At 47.8% G+C, this 27,950-nt stretch overlaps 3 protein-coding genes across 3 annotated transcripts; 1 reads left to right on the forward strand and 2 right to left on the reverse strand.

Annotated features, from left to right (window-relative positions):
* Positions 1–44: 44 nt before the first annotated feature.
* Positions 45–5,127, forward strand: DNALI1 (dynein axonemal light intermediate chain 1). The gene is made up of 6 exons (XM_053964331.1): positions 45–180; positions 303–382; positions 462–631; positions 2,037–2,215; positions 3,689–3,853; positions 4,789–5,127. The coding sequence occupies exons 1-6, from the start codon at positions 100–102 to the stop codon at positions 4,822–4,824; spliced, it is 711 nt and encodes a 236-aa protein (XP_053820306.1). The 5' UTR covers positions 45–99; the 3' UTR covers positions 4,825–5,127.
* Positions 5,128–5,778: 651 nt separating this feature from the next.
* GNL2 (G protein nucleolar 2) lies at positions 5,779–15,800 on the reverse strand. Its single transcript, XM_053964328.1, has 16 exons — positions 15,595–15,800; positions 15,428–15,512; positions 14,516–14,610; positions 13,472–13,611; positions 12,064–12,248; positions 11,741–11,807; positions 10,506–10,664; positions 9,833–9,946; positions 9,557–9,685; positions 9,120–9,224; positions 8,861–9,019; positions 8,599–8,715; positions 7,845–8,275; positions 7,129–7,208; positions 6,346–6,443; positions 5,779–5,958 (listed from the first exon to the last, which is right to left on the reverse strand). Exons 1-16 carry the CDS (start codon positions 15,656–15,658, stop codon positions 5,809–5,811), a joined length of 2,178 nt encoding a protein of 725 aa, XP_053820303.1. The 5' UTR covers positions 15,659–15,800; the 3' UTR covers positions 5,779–5,808.
* Positions 15,801–18,205: 2,405 nt separating this feature from the next.
* Positions 18,206–26,608, reverse strand: LOC128799986 (endogenous retrovirus group 3 member 1 Env polyprotein-like). Its single transcript, XM_053964884.1, has 2 exons — positions 26,236–26,608; positions 18,206–21,252 (listed from the first exon to the last, which is right to left on the reverse strand). The coding sequence occupies exon 2, from the start codon at positions 20,732–20,734 to the stop codon at positions 18,962–18,964; it is 1,773 nt and encodes a 590-aa protein (XP_053820859.1). The 5' UTR covers positions 20,735–21,252; positions 26,236–26,608; the 3' UTR covers positions 18,206–18,961.
* Between the last annotated feature and the right edge of the window lie 1,342 nt (positions 26,609–27,950).

Below are 27,950 nucleotides of genomic sequence, written 5' to 3' on the forward strand. Positions count from 1 at the left end.
CCCGCGAGCACTTCCGCCCGCCGGCGCTTCCGCCCGAGCGTTGCTGCGCCTGCGCGGGGCCGGCGGCGCGGTCGCCATGGTGACAGGGCCGCGGCCGCCATGGCGGCGCCGCCGGAGTCGCTGCTGCGGTACTGCCCGCCCGTGCTGGTGTCTCGCCGAGGAGACAGGGTCTCCGCGGGGGTGAGCGGCGGCAGGGGGCACGCAGGGGGTACCGCGCTCCGCCGGGGCGGAGCCGGACAGGGACCGAGGGTACCGCGGTCCCCTGGTCGCTCCTACGGCGCTGTCCTCTCGTGTTCCCGCAGCGTCAGCCCCCGCGCACCCCCGCCAGCTTCTCCTCCACGCAGCAACCGCAGGAGCTCCTGAACGCCATCCTGCCGCCGCGGTGAGCGGGGCCGGGCCGGGGCCGGCGGTGCCCGCGGGGCGCCCGGTGACTCCGGTAACGGCCGGTGCTTCTCTGGCAGGGAGTGGGAGGAGGCGCAGAAGCTCTGGGTGCAGGAAGTGTCCACCGCGCCCAGCACCCGCCGGGACGTGCTGCAGCTGCAGGAGCAGCTGGACCGGCAGCTGCAGCAGCGGCAGGCGCGGGAGACCGGGCTGTGCCCCGTGCGCCGGGAGCTCTACACGCAGTGCTTCGGTCAGTGCCCGCCTGAGCGCACAGCTCGCACTCCAAGGACAGCCTGGGAGAGATGCCTGAGCCTGAAAAACGGCTTTAAATCCTCTTGGTTATCCTCCTAGTTGCACTTCAGCCAAGCTGGTTTAGAGTAAATTAAAGCCGTGTGTGTGTTACACACTTTAATGGCACAGTGCTGGTCGCCCGAAGGTGAGGGGTGGCCACGGGTTGCAGAGCAGGGTCTTCTGAGGGCTCCCCCATGACTGCAACAAGTCATGACACGTTTTTAAGTGCTTGCTGTTGCAGCTCAAGAGGATCAGCATCACTGGCATTACCACCACCACTCTGCTTTTACCCTGTGCTCAATGCTACAGCTGCAATGTAACAAAAGAAATCAATTATTACTGTCTCTAGGACATGCCATGTCCTAAATGTGGGCCCATTTACCCCAAAAGCCTGCATTTACCTTTCCAGGACCCTATTCCCTCAGAAACCTCTTTACCCTTCTGTATACAAGCTAAAGCTTAAAGCATCACTTCCAAGACTTCATTTTCCCCTCAGGGCCCCATTTACCCTTCCAGAATCCCATTTAGTCTTTGAAAACCATCTTTACTCTTCCAGGACTCCATTTATTCTCTGACAACCCTCTTTACTCTTCCATGACCCCATTTATATCTCAGGACCCCACTGACCCTTCAGGGCCACATTTACCCTTCCAGAACCATATTTTACACTGCCATGTAATAGGGACAATTATTATTAGCAGTCTTAAGCTGCACCAAGGGAAATACAGGTTGGATATTAGGAAAAAGATTTTTACAGAAAGGGTGATAAAGTACTGGAATGGTCTGCCTGGGGAGGTGGTGGCATCACCATCGCTGGTCTGTTTAAAAAAAAAATTGGATGTGGCAGTTGGTGAGGTGTTAGGGCTGGGTTGGACTCAATGATCCTGAAGGTCTCTTCCAGCCTGGCGATTCTGTGTGTGATTCCAGTTGTGTGGCACAGTGAGTGGTTGAGTGTCAGTGCAACGGGTCCCCAGCTGGGTAAGTAGTGACATAAACTCCATGCATTTTACAGAAGGCTGATAATTTACTTTATTAGGAAACCCATTGCTTTTTTAGACCCTAGTTCGCTACAGGTGGACCTAATTGGTCCTTTACTTAAAACACCATCACCATGATAGTGATGCTAATTAAGAGAGCATCCTTTGGTAAACAAACCTCCATAATACATTCCACATGTTCACAACACCAGGTGCAGCAAGTTAAGAACTGTTTCTCACTCTTTTCTCTGATCTTCTCACAGCCTTTCCCAGAAGGATGCCTGAGAAAGATGTGTTTCTCTCTGTGGCCACAGAGCTGCTGCCACAGGTGAGAGGAGCAGCAGTGTCACAGACAAAGGCACTGCAGCCTGTGTTCCTCCTTTGCAGACGAGCTGATCCGACAGACCACGGTGAGCTGCGCGGAACGGGGGCTGCTGCTGCTGCGGGTGCGGGACGAGCTGCGGCAGACGCTGTCCGCCTACCAGGCGCTCTACGAGAGCAGCATGGCCTTTGGCGTGCGCAAGGCACTGCAGGCCCAGCAGGGCAAGGCCCACCTGGAGAAAAGGGTGAGGGACCTTGAGAAAGGGTGTAAAGGCCACAAGGAGAAAAGGGTGTAAAGGCCACATGGAGAAAAGGGTGAGGGACTTAGAGAAAAGGATGAAGGACTTGGAGAAAAGGGTGTAAAGGTCCACTTGGAGAAAAGGGCATAGAGACCACATGGAGAAAAGGATGAGGGATTTGGAGAAAAGAGTGTAAAGACCACTTGGAGAAAAGGGTGAGGGACTTGGAGAAAAGAGTGTAAAGACCACTTGGAGAAAAGGGTGAGGGACTTGGAGAAAAGGGTGTAAAGGCCCACCTGGAGAAAAGGATGAGGGACTTGGAGAAAAGGGTGTAAAGGCCACTTGGAGAAAAGGGTGTAAAGGCTACACAGGGTGTAAGCAGTTGTTTCGTTTCCCATAGTCTGCACAGTAGAGTTTTTGTCTGGTATGCTAATTCCAAACCTTCACCTTCCACCTTGACACCTTCCTGTTTGCCTTACAGTGCTTAATGTGAAGTTTCTGTTGTGGTGGATTATTTTATGGGAAGATCCTTCTTTGATAGTGTTCAGAGAATTTGTGCTCTTGAAATCTTTACAGCCTCCCGTTGTATAACGGATTCTAAATAATTAAATTAAAAACATGTCTCTGCTTACCATGTATGAACTATGATATTGAATTTGTCTTTTACTGTTGAAAACAATGCAAAAGCAGAGTTTAATTAGTCCCAGTATCCCAATTAATATAATACAATTATTTTACTGAAACCTGTTATCTTTTGTCTTCACTGAAAACTAAAGTGAGACAACATGAGCGACGCCTTGGGACCCCATGACGGAGCTTTCTGCACGTGAAAATAGCAGATTTTATATCCTTAAACTCATTGTTTCTGCTTCCACAGGATGGCAGCAAAGACCATCAAAATACTCAGCTCGCTGTCCTCGGGCTTAGCTGCACTTCTGAAGCTTCTTCTACAGCTTTAAAGACTGCATCACACACCACTTTGTCCTGATGCCTTAAATTTTAGCTCTTGTATTTTTCAGATTCTGTACTGCATTAATATATAACTCTGAACTTCATATAGAGTGTTAGCAAGTTCTCTTCACAGTTTAGTTAGACAAAACAATCCTTTTTCCTTTCCTGAGAACACCATTATAGCTTCAGGCCCAAAAAGTATGAACAACAGCAAATTGAGAGCAAACTGGGAGGATGGGACTTCATAACCTGAAGCTGGAATTGGATAATTAACCCTAATATGTAAATGGACCAATACTTATAAAAGTGTGAAAACTCGTGACCTGTGGTGTATCTTTGGTGTAGCCTTGGCCAGGTTCTTGCACTGCCCAAAGTTTATCCTTTGAAGGCCTTTTAATAAATACCTCCTTTATTCCTTTAACTCTGTCCAGCCTCTATCCCAGGTAGCCTCTCAAGGCATCAGTCCCATCTGAACTGAAAATTGACTGTTTGCCAACAACACTTGACACATCTGTACTCTTTTCCAAGATCGCAGAGCTGGAAGAGGAAAAGGAGGAACTGGAAAAACAAGTGAGCGAAGAGAAAGCAAAATGTGAGGCTATTGAAAGGCAAGAAACTGAGCGGCGAGAAATAGAAGAGAAGAAACACAGTGAAGAGGTTCTGTTCCTCAAACGGACAAACCAGCAGCTAAAGGTCAGTAAAAATCCAGAATTCCAAATACTAGTGGTAAAATTCTCATTAAAACCATTAAAGCCCTAGTAAAACAACACGCCATTTAACATTAAATATTACCCAAGAACAACTGTGCAGGGACTGGATAATTATTTGTGCATGTGGCTTTGGGGAGAACAGAGCTTCTGCTCTGTACTTTGTTTTTAAAAGGAAAAAAATCCCCACATCTTTTGAGTAAGGAAAGAATGTCACCCTGAACAGCATCAAATGTTTCTGGCTACAGCTAAAAACATTTCCCTTAGAGCAAGCTGCTTTTCCTGCAGATCTTACTTTTTAACTCACATTTTCAGGCTGCCTTGGAATGTTTTAGGACCCAAAATCTTAGATCAGATGTGTGTTGCCCCTGAATCCAATTCTTCCTTGAAGTACCTGTACTTGACCAGCTGTGTGTGCCACTGCTGAGGGTTATTTTAGTTGCTCCCATCCATCCACTACTGGCATCAAATTTTCCCAGTAATCACAAAACTTGCTGTTCCCAGCTACTCTTGTCCCAGAGTCAATTCATGTTCCAAATGCTAGAGAGCCAAATACTTAATTTAGCACAGATAGTCCAGTTCAAATCAGAGAATTCAGACCACTATTTTAACAGCTTTTATTTAATTTCCCCCTTGATGCTTCACATTCAAAACAGTTTCTCATCATATGGAGCCAAGGCCAGCTCTGTTCTCCTCAGAATGCAACAAGTATGCATGCCAGGAAAGACAAAGTAATTTATAAAACATGTAAGAATGCAATTACTGGGGAACAAACCTGGCCTGGCTCTCCTGGCAGCAGCACAGCATCCCTCTGCTCCTTGCTGTGAACATCCAACAGAAAATTTAGCCCTTCACAGCACTGAAGGTTTATTTTTTAGTTTAGGAAATCTAATTTGTCTCACTGTCTCATTTGTTTTTCAGGCCCAACTTGAATGCATCATTGCAGCAAAGAATTAATTGTTTTGTTGTCCTCAAGGCAGGCTCAGAAGAGCTGTCAGAGCAAGAAACTTGCAATTAGTGACAAAGATTTGTCTTCCTAAAACGATCTTGAGTTTTCACTTACCAGTAACAGCAGGCAGTGTAACTGTGTTCTTTCTCTCTTGAAGAGTTGAAATTCAAGAGCTTCATTAATTACTGCTCCCTCCTTCAGAGCCATCTCAGCAGTCAGCTCTTTGAACAGTGAACTTGTCTGGAACTTGCTTGCTGGTAACGTGCTAATGACCTTCAAAGCAATAACTAATAAACATTTTAAAATGCAAACATCTCTCTGACATTATTAATTTGAAAATGTTGTAGAAGATTCAGAAACAATATAAAAGTGCCTACAAGAAAAATAAGTCACATGCACCAAGAAAGAAATGGCAGCTCAGTCTTGGCCAGGCATTTTGGGGGCATTTCCTTGAGTAACTGCAAGCTGGTGTAAACTGTTCATGGAAATCCCTTGTCAGAACTGTCAGCAATAACTGAGCACAGGCGACACCAAAGCTCTGGGTGTGACTCTTTCTGGTGAAATGAAGGGCACGATGGCAGTCATAGGTTCACTTTTCAATGGAAGGAAATGAAATCCTTGCTTGAGGTACCTCTGTGAGTAGCTAGTTACATAGAAGGTGAACACAGGAAAGAGAATTCCCCATAGTCATGTGAAAAACCCCACAAAGCCAGTTTCCAGAAAAAAACCCACCCAAACCCCACCACTGAGCAACACTGGAATAGCTGTTTGGCTACTGCAGTGTTTGCTGGCCTGGGACAGCGATGTGGAAATACCATCAGCTCCAACTGCACAAAGAACTTTCAGATGATGCAGAAACAAAGAGAGAGATGCTGCTCCTGGGGCCAGGACAGACCGGTCACACTGGGCTTTGAACAGGAACCGCAAGTTTTATAGTAAAAAAAGCCACCACATACTAGAGCTGTTTTATTTAAATTTAATAGAATAAGCAGCTATTGCTTATGTTTGTATTTTTTGTGCTTTGATCTTTTTCCCTCCAAGCCAGTTTTTTTCTTGTTCTTATTCTTATTTTTCACGTTGTGAGTTTCATAATACCGGACTCCGACTTTCTTGGAGCGCTGCTGCCTCTCGGCTCGTCTCCTCTGCAAACACAAAACACATTAGCAAATCCCCAGCATCCAGAGCCTCAGTGTCTGCAACTCTCCAATGGTGTTCACTTTGCATTCCACATGCATTAAGTAAAATAAATAATTTCAAACAAAATGTTACTGATGTGACTCTATACGGAGCCCACCCCCACCCCGCTCTTATGAGAGTAAGCTCCACTTCAGTCTTTACAGCAAGATACAAGATTCAATCTGGTGTGCATAGTCAGGTAAGACGGGGCTGACAGAAGTTGTCACAGAACATTCATAACAGAATTCTGTTTTAATTTCCCTTCTGTTCACACCCAAAGTCTCAAAGCTCTTTAGTGACATCGCCAGGGATAAAAAACCCAGCTCATTGGTAGTACAGAAAAGCACACTTACTTCTTTGGATGTGAGTTTCTTACAAGGCTGTTTACCCAACTGGTCATCATCATCATCACTTTCCTCTTCTTTCCTCTTTCTTTTCTTCTCTGAGCTGCCTGCAAACAGCAGAGATCATGCACTTGGTATCTTCCAGAACACTCATTAGTTTGAAGAACTTCAGGCTGAGGTCACCATCTCAACTCCTTGAGCAACACATTGGCTTGGCTGTATTTAAGAGCTTCTACCACAACATGACTGTTCCTCACAAGAGCATCACAGCTGTTACTGTGAAAACTGCTCTTGAGAAGCAGGTTGCTCCAGCCCCGTCCAAGTCCAGGAGAATTCCACAGTCCTGTCAGGACAGGGCTCTCCCACCTGACTGTGCCTTTACTCAAACTGACTACAACAACCGAAGCCTCAGTAAAAACCTACAGCCTGAAGCATCTCTGCTTTTTTAACATCCCAAACCCCATCCAGTCCTTCCTATAACACCCCACGGAAGGGGAGCTGCTCTGGCTGCAGCCTGCTGGAGCCCAGGCTGTTGGAACTCAAAACTTGCCTTCACTGTACCTTCCTTCACTGAGAGGGACATCTCCCATCACACAGACAGCTGTTCTACAGGAAGGCTATACCAGGTTGGCAGCAGCCCTTGGGACAGCTAAAGGGAGATTTAAATAGTTTTAGGGGAAAAGATCTTGCACACAGGATCCAGTGGATGCTTCTCCCCTTAATGCCATTTTTTTCCTCTGGCTCATAGGATTTCCAAATGTAGATTAAGAACATCTACTAATCTTGGCTTACCTCTGTCTTCAGTTTCTTTGGGTTCTTCAGCCTTCTGCGTGGATTTTGCAAACACTTTGTCACTCAGTCCCTTGGGGATTCTATGGAAGATAAAACCAGCAATAAAAGATTGTTGTTACACAAACAGTGACCACCTCTGAGAAGCCATCAGACTCCAGCAGATCCCAGTCCTCTGTCAGCAACAAAGCCAATCTTTGCACCAGAATATTGCAATAGCCTTGTTGCTGGAGTTACTGTGCTTGTGTGCTATATGAGAGAAAACGTAGCATTTAAACCTTGAAATCTCCGTCCTCACAAGGCTGGTGGGTGAGCTTTGCTAAAACTGGGCCTGCTGTATGGGCCAGGATTCACTGCACATGCACGAAGACCCAGGCATACCCAGCCTTAGGATTACCCAACATCAAGGAGAGATCCAAGGATGCAGTACTGCTGCCCAGAAAACCAAGATAATGCTAATTCTAATCCATAGTTTAAGAGGCAGCTTTCCAAAAACATTTTTAACTTGCTTGTAAATAGCAGCTCTTGGAATAATCTTTCAAAAAACAAACTGCTACTTGGCCCAATTTCCAGCCCTTATAGCTAAGCCAGGTAAGCTGTGGCAAACTGTGTGTGGCAGCACGGGGGAATTTGTCAAGCAAGTCAGAAATGGAGTCAAACTACAGCAGAGGCTCATCAACCCTTTCCCCCTCTGAAATGTATTGGACAGATCCAGGTACCTTATTGCTGAGAATCTCTTGGCCTTGGCTTTATCCAAAAATTTTTTGTATTTTGCAATCTTGTCCTCCAAAGCCTTAAGTACTGCTTTAGAGCTCTCCTGGGCTGCAGGTGCCGCCACCTGCAATTCCTCCTCTCCTGGATCCTGATGTTGCTCATTCTCTTCTTTCTCCTCCTCCTCCTCTTCTCCAGAGGAATCACTGTCTGTGTCATCAAAACCAGGCACATCCACAGGAACCAGATCTTCTTCTGAGAACTGAGGTGCCACGTTAATCCTGCCAAAATTCTGCCGAACGTGGGACATGAGCTGCCTGATTTCGGTGTTTGTGTTGTTCCCCTCTTCTGCTGGCTCCACATCTGAGGCCATCAACTCAGAGACTTTCTCCTCAGTGTTATCTTGGCTGGATGTCACAGATGCTTCCAACACAGGAGGCTGCAAGGAAGAGCAGGATGTATTATCCCCAAAGTCTGTCCCATCACCTCCAAGAACAACTTCCATTTTCTCTTGTTGGAAAAAGCCTAAGATGACAACATGATTACTGACATTTCTCGTAGTCAGTAATGACTCAGACATCTCTGTAAAGAGCACTGCTACCTGGTCATCACCAAATTCAGGTGTCACCTGAAGGACCATGCTTGGGCAGAGCCCAGGACATGCGCTGCCCAAGTTCTATGGAACGCTGGGAAAAGCAGCAGTGAATACCATTAGGAAAATCAAATATGAGGGAAGAGGAGGCACAAGCATCACATTCTTACCTGGGGATCTGGCTGACCTGCTTCTGCATTCGGTGGCTTCACAAAGAAAGGGATTCTGCCCCTCTGCCAGTCATTGAGAACCATCTTGCTCACAGTCTGCAAGTCAGGCTCACCACCCTGAGAAAAACAGTAATAGTTTATGTCCATGTTTGCGGGGCACACAGCCCTCCCATGCCCCATGAGCAACAGAAACATTTTCATTTCCCATGTTCAGAACAGGCCACACGCTCTTCCAGCCCACAAATGCAGGAAGCTGGCACACCTTTAGCAGTTTTCCAGTCCTGGCAGCAAGTTTCTCAAGGAAGTCTTCTGTATCCGTCCAGGAATCAATTTTGTATGTCTTCCTGATGTACTCTGCTTTGGCTCTTTCCAGCACAGCACCAATATGGTCTTCAGGGCTCTTAATCTTTTCAACTTGAACCTGAAAAAGCACAGCAGAGGATCACAAAAGAGGATCAACCCTCTGAGACCATCAAAGTGACAACAAGCAAAGCCTTCCAGCACCCAGTGCAGACACATACCACTCCCTTCAGCACAATGTCTGTCTCTGAGTCTCCTGATGGATAAACCACCCCGGGGCAGTCAATGAGAAAGATCCGCCGCATCAAGGTGATGTATTGCCACACCTGGAAGAGATCAGGAGCTCCCCATCAGCACCTTCCACACAGGCCTTGTTTAATTTTTGAAGACCAGAGTCAGAGAAACAGAGCCTGACCCAGCATTTGGCTCAGGAGAGGAGTGAGAGGAGTGAGCACAGCTGAGCATTCCCATCACAGCCCTGCAGTATGGCAGAGTGGGAATGTGGGAATGCTGCCAGAGCAGTGCCTCAGAGCAGGGACTGTCCATTAGCCCCTCCTCAGGGTCACACAACCTGTGCAGGTCAGTGCAGAACTTGACAAGGTCATCAGGCTGATTTCACATGACCACATTTGTATTTTTAACACTGGGATGTTCCTACCTTTGTTTCCCCTGCAATGGGGGCCACGCTGCAGACCTTCTTGGACCGTAGGGTATTGATCACTGAGCTCTTGCCAACGTTGGGGTAACCAATGAATCCCACACTGATCTGCTTCTTGTCAGAGTGTAACTGGTGAGAAATAACAGATCATTTTACATCTTGGAGCGAGGGACAGAATTACCACTGCAGTTCTGAACCCCAAACGCTAACAAAGCAAAAGACAACACACACAGTAACCCCCCAAACCAACCACAGATCCCCAAAATTGTTTTGTACCTTTCCAAACTGCCTTAGGAGCTGTATGAAAGCACCTTTGCCGAATGGGTTTGTGAGGCTGGCATGGAAAGCCAGTGTTGGATACTCCTGGGAAAGGACAGCAACCCAGCGCTTCTGGAGAGGCAAAGGGGACTGGGTTAGTGACACGGAGCTGGAGGGTGACACTCTGTGCTCAGAGAGGAGGACACAGCATCTGCAGGGGGCTCACAACTGCAACTGACCATGAAGATTGCTAGGGAAGAACCTCTGAAGCACTTCCCCAGCCCAACAGCTAAAAGCCCTGAGTATTGTTTGTATTAAAGACAAACAATTTCCCAAAAATGCCTTCACTGCTAGCTAAAACTCATTAGTTTAATGATATAAAGCAAACCAGCTGGGGTGGATATGGATCCTAGGCAGACTAACATTTAGCACACTCTGGAGACAACAGCTGAACTGTTAAATCCAGACAGAGGAAGTAGGGAATTTGTGGCTGGCGTGTGTTGCTCAACTTGGCCAAACTTGGACAGATTTACATGGTAATTGTTACTTTTACTGCAGGCAAGCAGAGAACTCCCAGCGCCCCAGTTGCAGTATGCCCTTCCAGAGCAGCATGGGGACTGGCACGGAGCTACAGCACAGCCACAACAGGAACAAAGAAGCTCCACAGAATAACAGGCAGGACTGTGCTTACAGTGGCCCAGGTAGGAACGAGATCACATTTGTTCAGGACAAAAATGAGATGTTTCCAGTGCTTCTCCTTTTTAAGGTAGGATTCCACATGAGGGGAGCGAGTGCCTATGGGATCCCGGGCATCAAGAACTTGAACAACAACATCTGATGAGTCAATCACCTGAAAAATAAAAAAAATACACACAGAAGTGAAGGATTTTGCAGAAAGCAAGGTATCTGTACCTCCCAAAGGAAAGCTAGTCACATTTGAAAATACGTCATTACTTTAAAAGCCTTGTATCCTTCACAAACTGCTACTTCCCTACAGAATAGTGAAGTTCAGACTAACATCCATTGATGCTCTACTCTCTCCTCTCCTAAATCCCCTCTAAATTCAGCCTGGACAGCTGAAGGACTTTTACCTGTTCTTATGCACCAGGGAAAGAAAACACTACACCCAAATGGGAAAACTAAAGTGCTGCAGCACATAAACCCTCAGTGTTCATCATCCATTCAGCAACAACTCCCTTCTACCATTTCATAATGGATCAGGGTATAAAGGATGTTTTCTGGACCAATATGAAACACACAACCAGGCAGGAACCTGCTGTTAGTCCACGAAGCAACTATAGCAGGGAGCTGTCATTTTACGACTTGTTTCAAGCCAAGTAAATTTGTTTCACAGCTTTTTCCTGCAGTTTTGGCAGCCTCTTACTGAAATCTGTTTTGCTCAACCATTCCCAGTGCTTTTAGATCCAAATGAAAAGGTTTTAAGCTACATTCAGAAATTCAGAGCAAAAAGTCAAGCAATTTCATACCTAAGAGTCACTGAGAGCACACAAACTGCTCATACCACCCCAATTCACTCAGTCTCCATTTCTCTGGCAGCCATGGTGGCTCATGGAGAATTGAGGGGGAGAGCTCTCCCAAGATGACCCCATCAATATGCCAGATGTTTTTAGCCTAAAGAAACATAAGGGAACATGACTCTTATTTGTGGTGAAGACCCAGGAATCCAATAGAAACTTACACCTTCACTCTGCCAGTCCTCTTCTAGATCGTGTATTTTAAGAATGTTTGCTCCTGTAGGACAAAAGCTCAAGAATCAAGCTCAGTCAGGCAGAGATTTAGAACTTAAAATCTACTCTTTTTGAGTTTTTCTCATTGTTGCTGTACAGGATTTCAGTGCTGTGCTGAAGCCCAGTGCTGTGTAAAGGCTGACAGATGTGACTGCTGCAAACTCCAAGTGCCATTTACCTTGTAAAGTTCACCCCAGATTCTTTTGGACTGTCCTTTCTTAAAGATTTCCTCTTGTGCTTCATCCCTAGAAGACATCACCAGAAACATCAGCAACCACAAATACAGAGTCAAGATCTTCTTCTCTTAAGCCATTTGCAGACAAAAGAGGGGACGAAGCCCAAGTAACAGCTGGTATATAGTCAAAATCCCAAATTCAGCTAATCTCCTTCTCCTTCCTCCTCACACAGTAACAGCATTGATGCAGGTACCCGATCCTTCTTTAAAAACAAGGCTGGCTTTTCATACATGTATACAATGAATCATTTTTCCTTTCCAGTCACCTTACACCAGTGTCCTCTGTCACCAGGTCTCGGTCCTTGCCCTGGTCATAAGACTCTGACGAGGCCTCAGCATTCTCCACCAGAGACTGCACATCACTTGCAGACAGAGTTGGTCTCTTCCTTTGTGATTTGGGGCCAAACGTTGTTTCAAATGTTTCTGTGTCAAGAATGTGAACTCTGGAGGTCTGAGGAAAAACAGGTTGGTTAAAACTAAAACCCCAAGCACCGTTTTTCCCCATCTTTTGTGACACACAGGGAAGGAGCCCCAAGTTCAACATGGCCTGTAACAAGTGACAGGCACTTCCCTAACAATGTTTGAGTTTTCCAGTTCAAGCTTCCAGAAACACAAGAGTGGATACTTAATAAGCAACAAAACATTCTGCACTTGCCAACAAACCATGCTTCAGTTCTTCCACCATAAATGGTGTCAAATGCAACTACAACCACCGTGATGAAAATTCAGCTGCTATCTTTGATCATTTCTTGTTTTTCTAACAAGAGCACAAATCTTGCCAAATTCTCAGATTTTTGTCAGGGACAATTACAATCAAAACTAGATTTTAAAGCTTGCAATGAAAGCCAGCTTGTCTTGGAATAGCAAACAATCCATAGCTGAAAGCAGCAATTTGTTTTTGTAATGCATGTTTTAACACAACCTTTTCCCTAACTTGAATAACATTCTTAAGACATGAACTTACAAAATTTCCATATGACAAAATAGCTACCAATAGTCCAAAATAATGGTTTAGACATCGTGAAAAAAATGGCAGTAACTAAAAACCTGATATGCTAGAAATGAAGGCTGAATGAACAAGAATTTCTGATACAGGATAAAACACATGTATTTGAGTTCAAATTCATCATGTGAGTGTCTGCAGGGTGAAGCAGCCTCAAGAAAGTCCCAGGGGCTGTTAGAGGCATTAGAACATCAGCTGGCACACTAACCTATCAGAAATCAGACCATAATATGATAGTATCATACCTGTCACAGAATCACAGAAGGCTTTGGGCTGGTAGGAACCTTAAAGCCCATCCAGTGCCACCCCCTGCCATGGGCAGGGACACCTTCCACTGTCCCAGGTTGCACCAAGCCCTGTCCAACCTGGCCTGGAACACTGCCAGGGATGAGGCAGCCACAGCTTCTCTGGGCACCCTGTGCCAGAGCCCCCCACACTCACAGGAAAGAATTTTTGGGGTAATTTCCTATTGGGAAATGAGAATTTTTATTAAATAATGTATCTTTCTTTGCCCTCACACTTGATGGCCACAGTGACAGGGAATCAGAACCATCCTTCCCCATGGAATCCACTACAGCTGCCCCTTCCAGAAGCCAGTATTTCCCCAGATGAGCAGGGACAGCACAGCTGTTCACAGGTGTGCACACACGTGCACAATCAGTGATACCCACGTGTGGTTTGATCCGGTCGTAGAACAGGGACATGGGCAGCTTTTTCTGCTTCATGATCACCCTGTAAGGATCCTTCATCACAGTCTCCATGTCCTCCTGGAATTTCTGTAGGGATGACTGCTTGATCACACGAGTATTTCCTGAGTGTAAAAAAAATCATTGCACCTGGCCATTCCTGATCTCATCTGCTCCAACTGGGGACACTAATAAAACATGAACTTTCCATCTAGGAACAAAAAGACCAGTGAAAACCCAAAGGGTTTTACTTGAGACCAAGCACAAACAGGCAGCCAATCCCTTTCTTTCCCACCATTTATAGGAAATTTGAAAAGAATCTCTAGGACATTTAACAGCCATACATATGGGCAAACCATGGGGAACAAAACAGGAGCCAAAATAACCACCCTTAGGGGAGTGTGCGGAAAGCAAAGCCCCAGAGCACAGGTACAAGCAAGGGGGACAATGATCCCCTTAGGATTTCAGCTTTTCTATTTTTTATCTATTTGTAATCCTGCAGTTCTTTACTGCACAACTTCAAACTCCACATGCAGTGTGAGCTGCTGCTTTCCATTTTGGGCAGACACAACAATTCCTCTCCAGGCCTGGCAATCAAGGACACCTCACTGCCTCAGGCCCAGAGAGATGGAAACAAAAGTGAGTTGGGGGAGCAAACTTGGAGTAAATGACTTCATTAGCTGAAGCTGTAATTGGAAGATGAACCCCCAATATGCAAATGGACCAAAGCTTACAAAAATGTGAAAACCCGTGACCCATTGTCCATTTTGGGTGCAGCCCCTGGGGTGGGGGGGGCTTTGTCTGCCCAAAACGTACCTGAAGGCCCTTCAATAAATAGAACTGCTTTTTATTGCCTTAGTTTTGTCTGGCCTTTGTTTTTAGGTAGCCCCACAAGGCATCAACAGCAGCAGGGGTTTCTCACCTTCCCTCACACAGCTCTCAAACCACCATTCTGAAACAAACGCCTTGCAAAACGCTAAGTTCAACAGCTTTGAAGCTTGCCGAGCCTGGAAGTTGGATAAGACTCACCAAACCATTTGATATTTGGTTCCACTCTTGCGACGGTGCCTGGCGCCACAGTTGACTGATACTGCAGGGGTTTGATCACTTTGCCCCGTTTGTTCCTAGGGGACAAATGAAGACATGTCAGTGCACAAAGGGCAGCCCTGACCCCTCTAGCCCCTGTGTGCACCAGGCCAGAAGCAGCGGCACAGAACGCAGAGGGACCCTTCCCCATGAGAATGAGTTATCCCAACCCTGAGAGGCAGCCACGGCAGTCACAGCCCTTGGTCTCACTCCAACCTGGCCAGACCCTCCTGCAGCTGCTAGTGGCAGCCCAGGAAGGGCTCCTAGGGCTGCAAAAGGCACCAAGTGCTGTTTCCTGGCAATTACCACTGCATTCTCTCACAAAGCCTTTTAACCAGCTCTGCAAAACTCACCCATACAGGGTGAGACCTGGTTTGAATTTAGCAATATCTGAAAATCCCTCCTCACCATCTGCTCTCCAAACAGGGGGAAAATTGGCAAAAGAACCCCAACATGCTGTTGTGAAACAGGGCTCTCAGAACTGCCATGGCACAGACACGTGGGTGCTGCTCCCTGCCATGGATCTCTCAGTGTGGCACACAGGGGAACAGGGGGACTCTGTGGAGACGCTGAGGGGAGCTGATGATGTTTTGGGGGGAGCTTTTGAGCTGTGCTGCTCTGTGAAATTCGGGAATTCTGTGTGCTTTGGGTCTCTCCACGCTGATGTATCAAGTATTTTCCCAGCTGTATCCCTGGTACATCGCTGGGCTGCGTAGAGCTCGGGATCAGGCTCCCCAGCTCACGGGATTACAAAACACACGACGTGCCAGTACCGAGGCGTTCTGTCGCCTGTCCCTGGCGCGGCCCCGCCTGGCCGGTACCGGGAACGCGGCCAGGCCACGTTCACCTCCCCACCTGCGCTCCTTCTGCCGGTACATGTTGAGGCGCCGGATGGTCGCTCGGTCCCGCATGTTGTTCCCTCCCTCACCCTCGACGCGATCTGCGGAGACAAGAGAACATCAGCCTCGGTCCGGTCCGGTCCGGTCCGGTCCGGCCCGCCCGGCCCGCGGCCCCGCCCGTACCGGGGTTGGTGCTGGCGCGGGAGGGGTTGATGGAGCAGCGGCCCTTGTAGCGCGGCTTCACCATGGTGCCGGTGTGGGTGCTGGTGTCGGTGGCGCTGTGGGGGTGCCGGTGGCTGTGGGGGCGCCGGTGCCGGTGTCGGTGCCGGGACAGGCCCGGAGCATTCGGCACGGGCCGCGACACGCGCGCGGCACTTCCGGCGCGCGGCAGCGTTTCACGCACTTCCGGCGCACGCGGCACCTCCGGGCCCGGTTGCCACGGCAACGCGTGGGCTCGGCCCTGCCCGCCCCGGAGTCCCTTTGTGTCCCCCCACGTCCCCCTCGTGCCCCTGTGCTCCGTGTCACTGCGCTCCGTGTCACTGCCCGTCTCCGGAGTGGCGGTGCCCGCCCCGGAGCGCTGCGGTCTGGCCGGGTCCGGCCCGGGGCCGCGGGGTGGTTCGAAGGCCCGGCGGGGGCGCTGGCACGGGAGCCCCCATTGTTTGGGAAGTGGTGTTTGTTCACTGACACATAATGGGAATCGTTCGGGAGAGCGGCAGGAACGCTCCCTGCCTCTCTCTGATGGATGGGGGCTGCTGGTGGGACAAAGGGGCAGCTGGTGTGACACTGGGGTGGCTGGTGTGACACTGGCATGGCTGATGGGACACTGGGACTGCTGGTGGGAGACTGGGGTAGCTCGTGGGACACTGGGACTGCTGGTGGGACACTGGGGTGGCTCGTGGGACACGGACTGCTGATGGGACACTGGGACTGCTGGTGGGACACTGGGGTGGCTGGTGGGACATTGGAGCAGCCAGAGGGGCACTGCTGCAGCAGAGACTCGAGCACAAGGCAGTGCTTGTGGGTGTTTATAGGCACACAGGGCTGTTCTTTCTAGGTTACTGGCAAAGAATTTTAAAAATTAACAATAACAGCGCTGCATGCTTTCATGTGCGGGTAAAGAATTGCATGGATGGTGTGTTAACAAATCAAATCTGTGCAAGGTCTGTGTCTGAAGCGTAAGCCCTCATTCTTGTTACTGGCAGATTGTAACAGTAATTTGAAAGCTCCTCACCTAGGGGGAAATTAACAAAGCTGAGCAGAAGCAGTGTTAATTGATAGCAGAGCTTGGGCTGGGGCCAAGCTCAGCACCTTGGGGAATACTTGCCCAAAACACAGCTCTGGCCCATCCTTCCTAAACACTTATTAGCAGAGTGTTCCCAGCCAGTTCAATGTCCTTCTGGTGCTGCTAATGCTCCTTTAAACCCAGAACAATAACAGAGCTGCTGGGATTTTGTTCTCCTAATGATTTTCTGCGTTTTGCTGTGAGATGTAGAGTCCCTGCTGTACAAGGGAGCCACGATGAGTCAGGCCTTGGGACATGTTTTGTAAGACTGAGTCTGGAGTTGGAGGCTGTTTGGCTTAAGCCTACACGTTCTGGTTTTTCTCTTAATAGAATTATCTGTGCCTTGGGCATTGAAAAAGTGCACATTGATGTGGGCATAAAAAATCAATTCCAAATTGTAGATAATTGTTTAAGCTATCAGACTCGGGGCTCATGTAGAAGAGTTTTCCCGGGACAAGTGTGTTTTCTATTAGAGTCGATATCAATCTGTCAGAAAAGCCTTTTGATTTTCAAAATTTTAGACTAAATAGTTGAGTAATACTTTTGCTCTGCTCTCCCCAACTCTTTCTTCCTTTCCCTTAAGAAAACTCCCTCTTTATTGTTAGCAAGAGATCTTGGGGAGCAGCCAGAAAGTCGCTGTCTCTTTTCTGTGAGAGAACAGACACAGGCAGCTTTGGGCAGAAGGTTGTGGCAGGGAGAGCTTGTCTTGGGGATGCCCCGGAGTTGGGTGCTGGATTCCCAGGTTGGAAGCACTGGTGGGAGGGCTCAGACCCTTTACCCAGCCATGTCCCCACTGGGGTGGGCTACGAGCCTGGATTTTCTGTCTTTAAAAAAGATCCTACTGATAACATGTGGGACCTGCATTCAAACTGGCACCTTCCTGCAGCACTTTCCTCACTCTCACATATTCCCTGACCCAAATTCCAGCACTGGGGCCAGCAGTTGGTGTTGAACTTGCAGCATCCCTGAGGCTGCAGCTGCTTATTTTGTATCTGATAACGTGCGAGTCAGATCTTTTGCTCCACTAAGTTGATGTTTTGTTGCTCTATGACTCACAGCTTTTCCTTTGCTATTGATGCATCCCCCCATTTCAATCTTTAGCTTTTTCTCATTCTGTCCTGGCCACATTCATGTTCTGGCCACAGCCAGCAGGGCCACAACAGGGTCACAGATCGTTGTCCATCACCTCTGCTATGTGGCCTCAGCTCCTCAGCACCACTGCCTGACCAGGGCTGAAATGAAATAATTTTATGTGGCCTCATCTTTGTCAAATCCCAGTGAATGTGGTTACATGATGCCATTGGAATGACTCATTCCGTAATTACATATGTTCTGAGGGGTTATTCCCATTGTATTATTAAAAACTAGTGATGTTGGATTTTTGGCAGGGACTGTCTTCCTCGTATGATCTACAGATTTTGTCAATTAAATGAAGGAAAAGTAGATTTCCAAGAGTTCAGAACAAGACTGGACTTGCACTCAGAGCCCTTTTTCAGTGTGGTATTTGATGTAAATTAAGGGCCAGGAGACCAGCTCCTTTTAAAAGGCCTTTATTAGGTGATCAGCTCTGGGTGGGGGCCCGAGGTGTGCTGCTCCCTTCGGCGACGCAGAGAAGGTGAACAGTTGTGCTTCACAGCAGAACTGGGGCTTCCGTCCTCGAGGGCGTGCCTAGGAAGACAATTAGTGGCTCGTAGACTAGGGTCCTCATCTCGGTCTGGCTACTTTTAGGTGGTGGTGACCTCCAGAACTCGATTGATGGCATGGGAGGACTCTTCCCACTAGGTCCAGTCACTTGGTTCCTCGAGTTTCCACGTTATTTTGGTGTTTTTAGGCCCTTTTGGTGGATTCTGTTCTGCTTCACCTCATTTGCATACTGCCGAGGTTGTTTCTGGCCGCCATTTTTGGGAGCAGCGAAGGCAATGCCCGAGGGACTGAATGAGGGTAACAATAAGGGATTTAACAAGGGGGTAACAGGGGGGTATTATGCAACACCAGTGAACATAGGGGAGCATATAACAACCGGGGGGGGTATTACAACAAGGGTACAGTTAGAAGGGACATGGGGAGACATATAGAAGCAGCAAACAGGGGGGGTGTATTACAACCAGGGCACAACTGGAATGAACAGGGAGAGACATCCACAGTGGGAGACATAACAGGGGGGGGTACAATTGGAATGAACATGGGGGCACAACAAATATGTAACTTTTACTGAATTCATTCATAACAACTCCCCCCTCTATTTATTTGATCGGGCGGATGCCCGCATCAATTTGCAGTCTCTGGTTCTTGGAAATAAAATTTCCTAAGTCTTTTGTATTGGTTATATATTTCTTTGGCATCTGCGTGTTTCTGGTCTTGGCTTTCCATCACCATGATCCTTGTTTGCTTTTTGTTAGCTGCCTCGGGAAGTTGGATGCTAGCTTGCACAGTTGAGGTCAGGATTCGGACTAGACAGGGAAATAAGCAGGGTAAAAATAACAGTCCAGTTATTGCACAAATAGTAATAAACGCAGCCTTTTTCCACCATTTCCCTTTGAAAGACCAAAATTCATCCCACCAGTCACTGTCTATTAAGGGAGTCCATTCTTGATTCCCCACATAGGCCAATTTTCGGATTTCTTTAGAAATGTTTTTAATCACCTCACTTTTGTCATCAATCTCCAAGCAGCATTTGGAGGAATTGAATTTTCCACATATTCCTCCTTCATCAGCTAATAAGTAATCTACTGCCAATCTAATTTGATAGATTACTGTTCTGGTTTGGGACAATTGGTCACTTATGTGCTCAAATACTAGTGCTGTGCGATTGGATACTTTTTCAAGCACTGCTTGGAGTCTGATTATTCTATTCAACATATAAATAGGAGTCCGGTAGCCCCAGGATCCGTCTTGAGCCCAAGTGGCCGGGCCGTAGGTTCGAATGATTTCATCTGGAGTACATACTTTGCTTTTCCATGTCTGTGTACCTCCCATGTCAATTAAGTCCCTTTTCTTTCTCTCTTCCTTTCTCAGGTCATCATATACCGGGACTCCTAAATGTGCTCCTGACTTCTTGGGTAGTAGGAAAAAGGCTGGTTTAATGACCCCTATGGTGCAACTCCGTGCCCAGTCTCCCGGGAGTCTTGTATATGCAGTATCCCCACAAATCCAAAATAAATACTCTGGGACCTGCCAGAATCCATCTCTCACTTCGGTTGGGAATTCCCAAAACTTTGATACTTCTCTGATTCCCCAAAAGGGGTTTACTCCTTTTTCTGTGCATTTATGAAGGTTATATCCTTCATGATATATGCATCCCTTTTCTGTTTTCCCGATGGCCCAGTATGTAAGGGGCTCCCTCGGGACCCATTTGGCCTCCAAATTCTTTATTAATAAATATCTTTTACATGCCATCTTCCCTACAGGGGTGTTGTACCTTTTCCCTATTCTTAGAATGCACTCTTCCCCTATTATTTTTGATTTTAAATCCCATTTTTCCCTCCCCCTAGATGCCAATAGTTCATATTTTGGTTTTGTCTGTTTCCACCTCAGAATTTCTAGTGGGCTTAAACCAATCCCCTCCCAAGGCCAAATTTCTGTCATTTGGGTACTTCCACAAATCCAGCAACTAGTCAAATTTAGTTCTTTGCTTATCCTTTCAACCAAATCGATGAACAAATTTTTTCCTAAGGGGATATCAGGATCATCCTTTTTCCACATCAATTGTTTTTCCTTAACTATGTCTTTTAATCCTTCGTTTTCAAAACAAAACCAAGCTTCTCCTATTGGGCACTCCCCAAGTAGGCGCTGCCTATAAGAGGCCGTATTTCTTGTGGTCCAATAAACTTTCCCGTCCTCTTGACAGGTAATTAACTGAGAGTGATTAAAACAGCTTGGGTTAATGTTAGTGTGGACTCTGAATAGGGACCTCAGGTCTTCCCCATCATATATGGGGTGATAGCACTTAGTGCAGGGGTTCTCTCCTTTGCTGAGAGTACCATATATTAGTAGTATCACCATCAATTTCTCCAAGAGTCCGGTAGGGGCCATTTCCCTCATGCCGACACCCCACGGTCTTGCCTCTTGGGCCGAGGTCTCTCTGTATATTCTATAGAGTCTCCTGACACTGGCTGCCTTCACTCTCTCTGTTCCCTAATCTTTTCCTTGCCCCTCTTGGGAGTACTCAGTAGGAGAAGAACTTTTTTTTTTTTTCTTTTTTTTTTCTGTATATGAAAAACTTTTAACCTTTATGTAAGGCTTGTAACAACCATTAAAACAGTGTGCAACAGTTTACAAAATTCATTCCATTTATCCCATAACAGATTCCTTAACTGTCCTTCAGTCCTTGTTCAGTCCTCAGGTCCTGAGTTTCTCCTGAGAATTAATTTCAAGTCCTTTGGATTTTGAATTACTGTCCACTCCTGTGAGTTAGTGGATGGGGTCCCTTCCACTGGTTCTGCGGGTAGTGCAGGGGAGCTTGGTCCTTCGTCAGGAGGTGTTACTGGCCCTTTAACTCGAGTGATGTGAGTCCAACCCTTTTCCCGAGTCCGTACCGCGGTGTGTGTAGTCAGCAACACCTGAAAGGGACCTTCAAATTTAGGTGTTAGAGGGATATTGTTCCAAGACTTAATTAATACCCAATCCCCAGGGTGGATAGTGTGCACATTGGTATCGTGGGGAGAAGTTTGGGGTATATATCCCTTTTTTCTAAGGCCCTCCAATGTTTTTCCAATGGTTTCTAAGTATTTTTGGGTAGCTTCCTCTCCATCCAGGTAAGCACCAGTACTGTAGGGGGACAATAAAAAGGGAAGTCCAAACATCATCTCATAGGGGGAGACTCCTATGTCTGCTCGGGGTCTTGTTCTAATCCGTAATAGAGCCAAGGGTAGGCACTTAAGCCAATTTAATTTGGTTTCAGCTATTAGTTTTGTCAAGACATTTTTAAGAGTTTTATTCATTCTTTCAACTCTGCCTGAGCTCTGGGGATGCCATGGGGTATGTAGCTTCCATTTCATTCCCAAAGCTTCAATCACCCGTTGTAAAGTCTGAGCAGCAAAGTGAGGTCCCCTGTCTGAGTCGATGGTGTTTACCAAACCATACCGGGGGAGGATATCTTCCAGGATTATCTTTGCGACCACTTCTGCAGTCTCCTTTTTGGTAGGAAAAGCTTCTACCCAATGAGTGAGATGGTCTACTATTACCAATAGGTGTTTATATCCCTGGACTGGAGGCATTTCAGTGAAATCTATTTGAATATTTTGAAATGGTCTTAAAGCCAATCCTCTTCCTCCAGGTTCTACTTTTCTCATTACCTTTTGGTTGATCTTTTGACAAATGACACATCCTTTTGTTATTGATTTGGCCAGATCGTATACTCCAATACAAATATTTTCTCTAAGGAAGTGGTCACATAGTCCCTGGGTTCCCCAGTGTGTTAGTGCATGTATTTCTGTTAGTACCTTTCGTGCTAGTGCTTGGTTCAAGAACTTTCTCCCATCTGGGGTTAACCATTCCCCTTGTTCCCCTTGGCATAATTTGAGCTCCTCTATTGCTCTCCGTTCTTTTTCACTGAATATTGGTTCTACTTTGTCACCCCTTTTCTCAGGCTTCTCTCCCAGCTTGAGAATCTTAATTGGTTCCCCCACTTCCAAAGCTGCTTCCTTAGCTACCTGGTCAGCCAGTTTATTCCCTCTTATTTCAAAGGTATCTCCTTTCTGGTGCCCTTTTATGTGCACAATTGCTATTTCTGTTGGCTTTTGCAAAGATTTTAATACCAGCTTTATTAGTTCTGTGTGTACCAGACTTTTACCTTTTGAGTTTTGATATCCCCTCTCCTCCCAAATCTCACAAGTTTTATTCCCAATAGTCATCCCCATGGGAATCTTGTTAACACTAGATCTATCAACACCAGTGTCGACTAAAAATTCAAAATCCTCTTCTTGGGGACCCACATTAAGATTTACTAGGGGCTCTTCTTGGTTTTTCATTGGATCCCCCAACATATAGAGCCCCTGACACCCCTAATCATCACCCCTCAAGACCCGTTCTAAGGCCTCTTGCTCCCGTACAATTGTTTCATCCATCCTTAGCTTCTTACAATCCCTCTTGAAGTGTCCCACCTCCCCACAATAATAGCATGCCCTGCCATTAGATGCTCCTCCCGTTCTCCTTGGCCTTCCCCCCTCCCTCCTGAGACTGGGTTTTTCTGCATATCTTTCTCCTGACGGTATTGCCTTCCCTTGATCTGTTCTCGGAGAACATGTTGGTGGTTCATTATTTATTCCAACACTCTCCTTAGCAACGGCCACCATTACTCTGGCTTTTGCTTTTGCTTTCTCTTCTTCTCTTCTTAAGTAAACTCGGAGAGCCTCTTTTAGTAGTTCATTTATGCTTTTTTCCTGCCAGTCTTCAACTTTTTCTAATTTCCTTCTAATGTCTGGCCAGGATTTTGTGACAAATTGTACTTTTAACAGTACTTGTCCTTCTGGACTGTCTGGGTCTATGTTTGAATATAATTGGAAATTTCTTCTCAATCTATTGAGCCAATTTGCTGGGGTCTCATCTTTTTCTTGAGTCCCCTCAAAAGCCAGTTTTGTATTGCTACTTCGGGGCACGGATTCTTTGATACCTCTAATTATAAGAGACCTGTAGTCCCTCATATTCCTTCTACCTTCCTCTCGATTCGGATGCCATCCAGGATCTACCAGGGGCATCTTAAGGTTTCCAGGAGGCCCTACTCTATTCTCCCTTTCCCATATTCGAATACCTGCTGCTCTTATCATCCTCACTTCCTCAGGGCAGAACAAAATATTGAGGATGGAATTCAACTCCCCCCAGGTGTAAGTACTAGGCCTAAGGAATTGGTCCACCTGATTTGAAATTCCCACGGGATCTTCTATCAAGTTTCCTAACTCCTTTTTAAAACTCCGAACCTCCGAAGCGGTGAGCGGCGCATTCACAAATCCTATTCCCCCCAACATTCCTCCCATTGGGACTTCCCTGAGGGGCATCATCCTTTCAGGTTTAGATGTTCTCGACCTAGTATTGCACCAGGGGCCATCAGTAGGATTATCATTAAGGGGAGTTGGAATCATTTGGTCTATCGGGTCTTGCCTGTTAGTAGAAGAGGGGGATGGGCTCAACTCCCAATTAGAAGGGGGTAAAGGAATAGATACAGGTGAGGGGGCAGGATGTGACAGTGGAAGAGCTGAAGAAGAAGTTGGAGATATATCACAGTCAGGAGAAGATGGGAAAGACACTATAGGATTAGGTGAAGACTCTAGTTTAAGATTAGAGACTTTAGGAGGAGGTAGGGTAGTAGTAGTAGAAAGAATAGTTTGAGGAAGAGTTGAGTTGGTGGCTAAAGGAGCCTGCAAGGAAGCTGGGGTAAGAAGAGAGGTTGAAGAATGGTCTGGAGTTATTACCGGAGGAGCGGGAACAGGATTAGGATTTTGGACAGGGGTGTTAGGAGGAGGTGGTAATGGGATCACGGCGGGAGGGGCTGGTAAGGGATTAGGGTTTAGGGCTGGGTAAATTGTTGGAGGAGGAGGTAAGTGATCCAAAGGATCCCAAGGTTTAGTAATTGTTTGTTCTCCTTCCTTTTCCTCCTTGTTATTTTCTCCTTTCTTTAGTTTACAAATTCTCACACTTTCCTCTCCTGTATCTGCAGTCTGCCAGCAAGCGGCATATGTTAATTGCTCTATGTCTGGATTCTCCTGAGTTCTTAAATACTGATTCAATTGTGAGCAGATCCAGGGGTCATTAGTCCCATACCAAGGCCACTTCCCTTGTAAATTTAGCTTTGGCCAAATTTCTGTGCAATAATAAATCATCTTAACTTGGTCGAGGGTTTTTGTGGCCTCTTTAGAGTCCCACTGATTCAACAGTTGTCCAAGTGGGCTTTCTATGGGGATGCTTTTTATCTTTCCCTTTCCTTTCAGGGAGTCCTGTTGCCTACTCATGCACTTTCCCATTTTCAATAACTCAAACCTCTAAGGTGCCCCTACCCGAACGGAAATTTACAGACGGGCAACACAAATCTATAAACAACTCAAGTACTCCTTTCTAAAACAAATTATCTAACTCCAACACAGGCCTTTTCCCCCCTTAGAAATAACTTAAGCCCCTTCTTATACTTTCAATACTTCACTCTCACACCAGGGAATGATCTTTATTAGAAAAAGGGATGCGGGGGGGGGTCACTCACACTCTCTCTCTCTCCTTATCCACCCGGGTGAATCCTAACAATCACACCTTTTAGGGTTCGGCCCCTTTGCCGTCCCCCCTTGGGGTCTATCCTAGTGATCCGACCCCCTAACCGTACCCCCACGCCTTGCCTCTCCTACAGAGACTGTTGAGCACGTCTTTGTGGCGCCCGCCAGGGTCCCTAGTATCAGAAGCCCTCCCCTAGGCACCGGGACCTTCCCTTGTCTAGCCTCCCGCCAGGCCGGACCACGAGTCCACTCCCCGGACTAGACCGTCCCGTTCTGATACCGTATCCCGCCTTCCTCAATTTTTTGAACGGAGGTAGGAAGGTTCCAGGAGACTCCGTGGGGTTACCCGGGGGTATCCCTTCCCAGAAACTGGGATCAACCCAAGCGGGGCCCGACCCCTTTACCGTCCACCGGTCCGGCTTGGCTATCCCTCCCCAGCGGAATAACCTAGGTGAAAGGGATGTGTGCAAGTATGTGTGGTGCCTGTCCTTGCCTAACGACTCCCCACCCCAGTGCTCTTGGCCGTGGGTTTACGGTCCCCTCCCTGAGACCGCGGCAGCACACCACTTTCGGCACGTCCAGCCCGGTTCTGGGAAGTAAGAACCTTCGTGGGTGCTCGGTGCCGGCAGTGCCTGGGGGCACCCTGGACTGCGTGTGACTCACTCAAATGTCTGGGTAGTCCACATGCCCGGACCTACCCAGACCCCTAATGCGTGTGACGCGCACACAATGTCTGAGTAGTCCACACGCCCGGACCTACCCAGACCCCTAATACGTGTGATGCACACAAAATGTCTGGGTAGTCCACACGCCCGGACCTACCCAGACCCCTAATGCGTGTGACGCACTCAAAATGTCTGGGTAGTCCACACGCCCGGACCCACCCAGACCCCTAATGCGTGTGACGCACACAAAATGTCTGGGTAGTCCACACGCCCGGACCTACCCAGACCCCTAATGCGTGTGACGCACTCAAATGTCTGGGTAGCCCACACGCCCGGACCTACCCAGACCAAATGCGTGTGACGCACTCAAAATGTCTGGGCAGTCCACACGCCCGGACCAACCCAGACCGCAACGGTCTTACCAGGGGAGACCTAGCCCCACTGCGTGCCACTCACTCCTGGCTTTCCCCTGCACGCCCAGGGGGGGGAACCTCACTATCCCCAGGGGACGCCTCACTCACCCAATCCTTTCGCTTCCCCCCGTTCCCGGCCGACCCCCTCGCGGGAGTCCGAAACCGCGGTACTAGGGGTCCACAATCGCGTCGAGGGTACGAGCTGCCGGCCCTCGTCTCACTCACACTCCTTTCGCTCGCCCCCTTCGCCCGCCACCGGAATTACTCACCCTTCCGGTGCTCCTGTGCGTCGCGTGGTCCCATGCTGATCCCTTGATCCAGGTAGCCAGCAGTCCCTCGGAGGCCCAGGGTGGGCGGCCGTCCCAGTCCTGGGGTCCTCGGTGGGCGTGGCTATCCCGGACGAGCCCCCACCTGATGTAAATTAAGGGCCAGGAGACCAGCTCCTTTTAAAAGGCCTTTATTAGGTGATCAGTTCTGGGTGGGGGCCCGAGGGGTCGCGCACACCGTCGCTGCTCCCTTCGGCGACGCAGAGGAGGAGGTGAACAGTTGTGCTTCACAGCAGAACTGGGGCTTCCGTCCTCGAGGGCGTGCCTAGGAAGACAATTAGTGGCTCGTAGACTAGGGTCCTCATCTCTGTCTGGCTACTTTTAGGTGGTGGTGACCTCCAGAACTCGATTGATGGCATGGGAGGACTCTTCCCACTAGGTCCAGTCACTTGGTTCCTCGAGTTTCCACGTTATTTTGGTGTTTTTAGGCCCTTTTGGTGGATTCTGTTCTGCTTCACCTCATTTGCATACTGCCGAGGTTGTTTCTGGCCGCCATTTTTGGGAGCAGCGAAGGCAATGCCCGAGGGACTGAATGAGGGTAACAATAAGGGATTTAACAAGGGGGTAACAGGGGGGTATTATGCAACACCAGTGAACATAGGGGAGCATATAACAACCGGGGGGGGGTATTACAACAAGGGTACAGTTAGAAGGGACATGGGGAGACATATAGAAGCAGCAAACAGGGGGGTGTATTACAACCAGGGCACAACTGGAATGAACAGGGAGAGACATCCACAGTGGGAGACATAACAAGGCGGGGGTACAATTGGAATGAACATGGGGGCACAACAAATATGTAACTTTTACTGAATTCATTCATAACAGTATTGAGCTCCTCTGTTTATTTAACAGGATAAAGCAGCCTCAGCCCTCTCCCTCTATTGCAGCAGTTCCCTGCAGAGCACAAGGATGCAAGTGGATTTTGTAGCTCATCTTCAAAATCACAGCAGAAGATCTTGTAGGCAGTTTATCACCACAGCAGCTTTCCCAACTCAGTTCCTCAGGCATGGCTTCCCAGGGATACAGCTGGCAGGGAGGGCTCCTTGGCAAGAGGCTCCAGGTGTGACAGGAAAGACAAAGTGATCCCGGGTTGTTGCCTTGAATATGGAGTTCCCAAAATGGTGACTGTAAGTAACAGGGGAACTCGGGAGGGAGGAGAAAACTGAAGTCAAGAAAAAAGGCAGAAAGGTGTAAGAGGGCTTTGAGAGCCCAGGCTGAGCTGTGGCAGTGGGGTCCAGCCCTGGGAGCCTGGGGGGAATCAGAGCTGGGCTGCAGAGCCCTGGGCTTCACCCTGGGAACATCTGCCAGTGCCACGGCGTGCACCAGCGCTCCGGAAGGTCAAGCAGTTAAAGAGGAACATTTTCCTGTGGTTTGATTTGAACAGCCATGAAAAGAAACTTCTGCCCTTATGGGCTAGGCTCCTCTGTGGCCCTGTCAGTGCCTCTAAACCAGCGCTTTACCTTGGGCTGGAAATTACAATATACCACGTACCTGGCTGACTCTCTTTTCCTGTTCTTCAAAAATCCTGGAAATTCCAGCAAGCAGCTCCATCCAAACGACGGATGGGTTAGGTGTGCTGTATTACCGTGTACATAAATGCCATCAGGGTGATTTATTGATGGTGACTGATTAAATACAACTGGTATTTCTGTACT

This window comes from Vidua chalybeata, chromosome 25 (assembly GCF_026979565.1).
Source record: "Vidua chalybeata isolate OUT-0048 chromosome 25, bVidCha1 merged haplotype, whole genome shotgun sequence".
Taxonomy (NCBI): domain Eukaryota; kingdom Metazoa; phylum Chordata; class Aves; order Passeriformes; family Viduidae; genus Vidua; species Vidua chalybeata.

What these genes read in the sequence shown, in the direction of transcription:
- DNALI1 (XM_053964331.1), top strand. Translation starts at nt 100, where the DNA reads ATGGCGGCGCCGCCGGAGTCGCTGCTGCGGTACTGCCCGCCCGTGCTG. An exon ending in AGGCCCACCTGGAGAAAAGG is followed by an intron (nt 2,216 to 3,688) that starts GTGAGGGACCTT and finishes CTCTTTTCCAAG; the next exon opens with ATCGCAGAGCTGGAAGAGGA. An exon ending in GGACAAACCAGCAGCTAAAG is followed by an intron (nt 3,854 to 4,788) that starts GTCAGTAAAAAT and finishes TTTGTTTTTCAG; the next exon opens with GCCCAACTTGAATGCATCAT.
- GNL2 (XM_053964328.1), bottom strand. Translation starts at nt 15,658, where the DNA reads ATGGTGAAGCCGCGCTACAAGGGCCGCTGCTCCATCAACCCCTCCCGC. An exon ending in CCGCGCCAGCACCAACCCCG is followed by an intron (nt 15,513 to 15,594) that starts GTACGGGCGGGG and finishes TTGTCTCCGCAG; the next exon opens with ATCGCGTCGAGGGTGAGGGA. An exon ending in CAAAGAAACTGAAGACAGAG is followed by an intron (nt 6,444 to 7,128) that starts GTAAGCCAAGAT and finishes TGCTGTTTGCAG; the next exon opens with GCAGCTCAGAGAAGAAAAGA.
- LOC128799986 (XM_053964884.1), bottom strand. Translation starts at nt 20,734, where the DNA reads ATGAGGGAAATGGCCCCTACCGGACTCTTGGAGAAATTGATGGTGATA.